Source organism: Lycium ferocissimum, chromosome 5, assembly GCF_029784015.1.
Source record: "Lycium ferocissimum isolate CSIRO_LF1 chromosome 5, AGI_CSIRO_Lferr_CH_V1, whole genome shotgun sequence".
NCBI classification, from domain to species: Eukaryota; Viridiplantae; Streptophyta; class Magnoliopsida; order Solanales; family Solanaceae; genus Lycium; species Lycium ferocissimum.
The window spans coordinates 19,707,958-19,715,088 of NC_081346.1; the positions used below are offsets into that span (position 1 = coordinate 19,707,958).

Below are 7,131 nucleotides of genomic sequence, written 5' to 3' on the forward strand. Positions count from 1 at the left end.
ATTTTTGCAACTGAATAACCAAATATAAACTAATACTCTTTTGATAAAAAGTATTTTCTAAAATAATCAAATTAAAAAAAAATTTAAGAACTATTTGAATGAATCTTTAATATCCATATCACTTCATTTAGAATATGTTGAAAGTGAAAAAAGTAAAAACAAGGTATTAAAGTGTTTTTCAAATTTCAAATACAATTTCAAGTTGTATTTGAAATTTCCATGACAAATGTTGATTTCCAAATAAAGTGAAAATGTTTTCCGGGAAAACGCACCTCACTTAATACTCATTAATAACCCGTTAGGCCATGAGAATTTTTCACCTTTTACGATTTTTTTCACTTTATTTGAAAATCAGTGTTTGACCATAAAAATTTCAAATACAACTTAAAGTTGGAAAATACCTAAGACCCTATTTTTACGTTTTTCACTTTCAGTATATTCAAATAATCAAATATTCTTTATAAAAAAATTATAACCAAATACAACATCATCATCAACTCCAATTTCAAATAAAGTGAAAAAATATTTGATTTTCATGGCTAAACGACTACTTAATAATTTATTTTTTTTTTGGTTGAGAAAACAGGAAAAAAGCAACTCCATTTCAGAAAAAAACTGGAAAATAATAGAAAGAGAAGGGCCGGGGTGGGAGGGGGGGGGTGCGTGGGGAGAGTCTGATAATGTGACAGTGTGTGGGCAAAAATAGGGTGGCGCACAATAAAGTAAAACAGTAGTTGTACTAAAGAGACCACACAACACAACACAGGGAAAGAGGACCAGACCCCCTAATACGAGTACTTACTACTCTCCAAATCTCGTTTCCCGGGCCATCTCTAATCACCAATATCAAGAATATATTTCTTTCTTTTTCCTTTTGTTTTACCTTATGCTAAAAAATGTTTCCTAATTTTAGATCCTTCTTCTTCCATTAATTACACCTTCCATCTATCTCAGTTTATTTTTATTTTTAATGGTCATCAGTCCTTTCTTTCTTCTTTGCTTAGAGGGAAGAAAGGAGTGTGTTGTGTTGTCTCTCTCGCTCTCTCTCTGTTATTACATTTCTTTTTTCCCATCCATTCAATTTCATTGAAACAAGCCTGACCCATGTGAGCAAATCTTCTTACCCCTTCATTTTTCATATTTTCTTGTTAATGATCGCAAAATTTGATCTTTTTTCTTCTTCTTGGGTGTCTGTTAATCCTTTGAATGACATCGTTACGGTCGTCATTATGATGTTGGGGTTTCAATTTTCGGTGCGAAATTGTTGCGTATTCATTTGGGGTGGAAACTTAGGGTTCATATTTCTATGCAGGAATATATAGTATATAAGGATAAGAAACCCTTTTATTGAAATTGAAAAGTATTGAGATGTTATGTTATGTGGGGGAGACCAGGTTCAATGGGAGTGGATTGGGATCCATGCTGGATCTATTGTCTTTTTTTTAGAGATAGTATAATTGTTTTTCTTGTCACTATTTTTTTTAATAAGCAGTTTTAGTTGTCTTGGTAGTCGTGTTTGTTGTTTGTTTACTAAATGCAATTTCCCTTCCATTTATTTTATTTAGGTTTTATCAAGGATGGATTATTTAACACATTTCCTAAGGCTTAAAAAGATGATTTCTTGATGTGGGGTTTCATGGGTTGAACTACTCAAGGTATCAATGGGTGGCTTCAGTGATGATGAAGAAGGAGAAGGCGAATGTCGATTTTTTGATGCCCCGGATACCATTTCCCAGGTTTCTGATTCGGATTCAGGTTGTAACTGCAACCCGATTCCCGAAATTGACAATGGTATTAGCTATGATGAGTGGATTAAAACTCCCACAAGTGTTGTTGAAAGGCGTAGGCAATTCCGTTGTTGGTTGGGATTAAGTGTAGATGGAATGTCTGGAGAAGATGATCCAGTAGATATATGTGCAAGTTCTGATTTATCTAATGGAGAGATTGAAAGAATTACGGAGAGTAGTGGAGCCGTATTACGGACTTCAGTTTTTAAGGACGAATTTTGTTCTTACCAGTCTTCTATGCCTGGTTTGTGTGGGGAAACTGTGGATTCATCAAATGAGAATTTCTTATGTAGAAGTGGCAATGCTGAGGCAGAGAATGATTGCCAGCAAAGTAATAACAGAGTTGTTAGATTGGAACGACTGCTAATGTCTCGTGAGCTTGAGAAATCAAACTCTCCATGTGTGTCCCCCCTGATTGGGAAACTTCGACATGGAGAATTGGATAAAAATGGAGAAAGTCCGAAGAAACTGAATGGAGTTAAGAGTCGGTTATTAAGCAGGCTACGTTCATTTACGTGCGTAGCAAATGGTGAAGGGGGATGTCATGATTCGACGGACAACAGTCCCAACCTTGTTCAGAGGTCTAGAGTTCGGAGGGTTAAAGTTCGCCATTGTAAGAAACGGTTGAAGGAACTCTCTGCTCTTTTCATGGGGCAGGATATCCAGGCTCACGAGGGTTCGATTTTATCTATGAAATTCAGTTTTGATGGGCAGTACCTAGCTAGTGCTGGTGAAGATAAGATTGTGCGGGTGTGGCAAGTGGTTGAAGATGAGAGATCCAATGAATTTGATATTCCAGAGTTGGATCCTTCATGTATGTATTTCACGGTGAACCATCTTTCTCAACTGGCTCCTCTGGCGACAGAGAAAGAGAGAGATAGTAGTAAGTTGAAGGGCCTTAAGAAAACAACAGATTCTGCCTGTGTCATTTTCCCACCAAAGGTCTTCCGAATTCTGGAAAAACCACTGCATGTGTTCGAAGGGCATACTGGGGAGATATTGGATCTCTCATGGTCAAAGAATAATGTAAGCTTTTATTAGATTGTCTTTGATTAACAATTTTTTGAATACTTCTGAAAGTAATCTCCTTTCTTGTTATGTATTGTTTCAGCAGTGTTTGCTCTCATCATCAACAGACAAAACTGTTCGTCTGTGGCAAGTTGGAAATGATCTGTGCCTCAGGGTTTTTTCACATAGTAATTATGGTAGGTGCAGACCTTTTGAAAACTCTACTTAGCATGCTTTTGTCACTCGGTATATGTTAATCGTGATAAAACATTTTATTAAATGTTTGTAGTGTTCGAGTTTCATGTTGCATTATTCACTTTGGTTTTGCAGTGACTTGTATACAATTTAACCCAGTGAATGATGAATACTTCATCAGTGGATCAATAGATGGGAAAGTTCGAATTTGGGCCGTTAACAGCGGTCAAGTAATGGATTGGACAGATATCAGAGACATAGTGACTGCTGTTTCCTATCGTCCTGATGGAAAGGTTTGCTAATTTTCATCTTTTCAATCATGGTACTTCTCTACAGATTCAGAAACTTGAGTAACTTATTGAACACATTATCTGCTTCATATAGGGTGGGATTATTGGCTGTATGGCAGGCAGTTGCCGTTTTTTCAGTTTAGAAGGTAATATTCACTCTTTGCTTTGTGGTATTGTTAGTTGCTGTCATTGGTATCTCGCAGAGTCAGAATTTTAATCTATGGAATTGCAACACTTCATGTCAAATTTTTTACATTGTTTAGATGGAATGTGGCCGTTGAATGACCTTCAGATTTGATTTTAGAAAATGATACTCCCTGTGTCTCAATTTATGTGATATAATTTTACTAGACACGGAGTTTAGGAAAGAAAGATTTTTAAAACTTGTGGTCTAAAACAAGCCATAGATATTTTGTGTGGCTGTAAATCATTTCATTAAGTGTGAAAGGAGAAGTTTGAAGTTAAATTCTTTGTTAATGTAGAAATGTATCATTTTTTTGGGGACAGATTAAAAAGGGGAGTGTATCACATAAATTGGGACAGAGGGAGTAGCATTTTGCTAGCTTATTTGGTATTGCTCATTATCATTTTTAGTCTCTTTTTCCTGCCCGGTGACAGTGGTTGCACTTCACTTCTTGGTCTCTTGCTTTTCTGGATATGTTCCAGCTTTTTGCTTGGTTGGTCTTACTTGAGCCATCTTTTATTAGTAATTCTTTATAAATCATAATAGAAGTAAATAGACATTTTTCATGAGAGCACAATTACCAGATGTTATTACTATGTGTAGCTATCATGATTGTTATAACTTAGTGATGTGTTATTTCTGGAGTATGTCAATGTGTTTGCGAGATTACAAGGAACGTCTGTGAAATTAACGACTCAGTATTTTGGTACATGCTTTTGCTGTTAAAATGTACAATATTTTATTAAGTTGGAGTTAAGACAAAGTTGTATCATAACAGGTCATGAAATCCAATTAGAGGAGCAGATGTGCTTGGCCACTAAAAAGAAGTCAATTTGCAAAAGGATTACTGGCTTTCAGGTAATATTACATCACCAAACTATAGTTTGTAGTTCTGCTCTTTCCGATGTGCCTCATAATGAGACACTGATGAGTGCTTCTTGAATGCAGTTTCTTCCACAAGATCCATCTAAAGTAATGATTACTTGTGCTGACTCTCATGTCAGAATCCTAGATGGCATCAATGTTATCGGCAAGTACAAAGGTTTGTTCCCTTCTCCTATTTCAGATAGTCATTTGATGTCTGTTTGCCCCGTCTTTTGAGTGCCTTAGCTTGCTTTATTGATTAAAAGCAATGTGCATCGCTGCAAATTGATATTGTCATTTTGTTGCGACTCTGCTCCCTATCTTCTGACTGCTTTTAATTTACTGCTGCTCTGCTCTGTAGGCCAGCGAACTGCAGGAAACCATCTCACTGCCACTTTCACTTCTGATGGAAAGCATATTATCTCTGCCTCTGAAGATTCTAATGTCTATGTATGGAACTGCGACATTCCCAAAGATTATGTATCTCAACCTAAAGTGGTGAGGTCATCTGAGTTCTGCTCCAGTGATTCCTCCATTGCAATACCTTGGTCTGGCTTGAAAACTGTAAATCCAGATAATGGACGGCATTCTGGAGGACTTATTCAAAGTTCAAATAACACATTACCCTTCATTACCTCTCCTTATCTTTCCTTGGGTAGTGAGTTGTTCCTTGAGGCAATTCCAAAGGGATCAGCAACTTGGCCTGAAGAGAAGCTTCCCATGTCAAGTCCTCGGTCTGTGTCTTCTGGGATGTGCAAATCTGAATACAAGTTTCTGAAAAGTTCTTGCCAGAGTTCATCCAATTCTCATGCATGGGGTTTAGTCATTGTTACTGCTGGCTACGATGGGCGAATAAGGTCATTTCATAATTATGGATTGCCTTTGCCACTTTGAGGAGTAGTACTATACTGGGGTTTTCTGGAACTGGAAGTTATCTCATCTTTCGGAACCTCCTGTTGGATAATTTATGTTGTGACCGCCCTGCTTGAGAACACCACTTTCTTTTTCATCCGGTCTTGCAGGGAAGGATCCAACTCTTGATGTTGCAAATGAAGTTTTATTGGAGATGGATATCTGCTGCTAATGGTGAGATATATACTTGCACAAGTAGAGATCGTTTTATAAATGTATCCTGTGTGGCTGCGAGACCTTATAGAGCCACTTTCGTTTGTTCGACTGGGAATAAGCTGCCGAAATTTTCTTCGAGCAGATATGGTTTGTTGGCTGGTCAGAATGATTGAACTGTTTCATCTGCCATTTGGTTCATTGAAGACGGGATTGACCACATGACACTAGTGAGAAGGCTACTTGGGCAGCTTCTTCGTGCATTGGTTTAGCTGCTGAATTGTACATGAATCTGAGTTGCTACAATTGTGATAATTCTTCCAGGAAAGTGCTCTACCTCTTTTTGGAATAGCAGGCTCTTTTCTGGTTAAAGTGGCAACTACAGGGGTATGCAAGGTGTCATGGGGATTACACTAACAAATAGATGTCATTTCCAACTTATAGCTTTAAAAGATAGATTTAGTAGTTCTTTATCAAAAAAAAAAAGAGATAGATATAGTAGTTTCAATCTCAAAGAAGAAGAAGATAGATTTAGTAGTGACACGATGTTGATGATGATTCAACGCGTATGAAATATGACACATCACGTCAATTGTTAGTTCTGTATAGTAGTAATTAGGTAGTGTATATGCTTTGTATATGCATGGGGGCTAAGGGATCTCTTACGAAGTAAAAATAACACCAACTGAGCTTTGTGTTGAGGTTCATCAATTTTTGTATCCCACTATTCTCATTGAAATTCTTGAAATTTAAATTTGTTTATTGCTTTGTTTAAGTACTTCCGTGTATGAACTCGTCTCGAGAGTGTATCATGTACATTAATAATTGAGATTCTGACCAACTAGGCTGTAATCAGGGAAATAATAATGGGAAAATTATGCGGGTGTCCCATGGCCCATTTAGTTTGTCATTTTCAACATATGTTGGACACTGATCACTTAGAATGTATTTGATTTCCGCCAGATCTACAGTGATATCCACCCCAATTTGTTTTGAAACAATAGCAACAACTCAATTCAGTTCCAATCAAACTCACACTTCAAAATCAATTTCCTTGAGCTATTTCCAACGAAATGAGACAATACCCATTTGAGATTTGTCAAAAAAAAAAAAAAAAGGATCTGGAGAACCTTCTTCAAAGAAGCAAGAATCCCAGAGATAAAAATAATCAGCTTGCATTTGGTTAAACCTAGCCGAAGGCAAACGACAGATTTAGACGAGGAATCAAAAGCCAATCTCAAACAGAAATAAGATGAGAAAAAAGAAGTGACAAAATGTCTGAGAATGGTTGCTAGTAAACGTCTCCTTGAAAAAAGAGAAAAGGCGTCGTCAGCGAAACCTCCATTTAATCTGTTCGAACCAGAGACTTGATTTTGTGGTCATTCATTTACCAACGTACAGACAGCGGGCCATAAAGAAGAGAAAGGGGCCGAAGAATTCTGCATGTTTTAAGTGGTTTGGGCAATTCGCAGAATTGCCCTTCGTTCAGTAAATTTCATATATTTGAAATCTTTCATTATACATTGGTTCCAAGTTCGACATCCTATCACATTTCGCATTTAAATTTCAAGCTGCAACATATGAAGGAATTGGACCATACTTATGCCTGATCACTTAGAATGTATTTGATTTCCGCCAGATCTACAGTGATATCCACCCCAATTTGTTTTGAAACAATAGCAACAACTCAATTCAGTTCCAATCGAACTCACACTTCAAGATCAATTTCCTTGAGCTA

General features: G+C 37.0%; 1 protein-coding gene across 4 annotated transcripts; it reads left to right on the forward strand.

Moving 5' to 3' along the window:
- Positions 1–746: 746 nt before the first annotated feature.
- On the forward strand, positions 747–6,153 carry LOC132056392 (uncharacterized). Of its 4 annotated transcripts, none has more exons than XM_059448561.1 (8): positions 747–1,106; positions 1,566–2,813; positions 2,899–2,992; positions 3,126–3,283; positions 3,375–3,426; positions 4,243–4,322; positions 4,413–4,506; positions 4,690–6,153. In XM_059448561.1, exons 2-8 carry the CDS (start codon positions 1,662–1,664, stop codon positions 5,220–5,222), a joined length of 2,163 nt encoding a protein of 720 aa, XP_059304544.1. In that variant the 5' UTR covers positions 747–1,106; positions 1,566–1,661; the 3' UTR covers positions 5,223–6,153. The 4 variants fall into 4 exon arrangements, with proteins under 4 accessions (XP_059304544.1, XP_059304547.1, XP_059304546.1 ...); XM_059448564.1 differs by having other exon boundaries at positions 2,902–2,992; XM_059448563.1 differs by having other exon boundaries at positions 776–794.
- Positions 6,154–7,131: the final 978 nt, after the last annotated feature.

Bases quoted from the DNA above. Each gene is read 5' to 3' on its own strand.
- LOC132056392 (XM_059448561.1), top strand. From the start codon at position 1,662: ATGGGTGGCTTCAGTGATGATGAAGAAGGAGAAGGCGAATGTCGATTT. The intron at 2,814-2,898 runs GTAAGCTTTTAT...GTATTGTTTCAG, and splicing joins TCTCATGGTCAAAGAATAAT to CAGTGTTTGCTCTCATCATC. The intron at 2,993-3,125 runs GTAGGTGCAGAC...TTGGTTTTGCAG, and splicing joins TTTTTCACATAGTAATTATG to TGACTTGTATACAATTTAAC.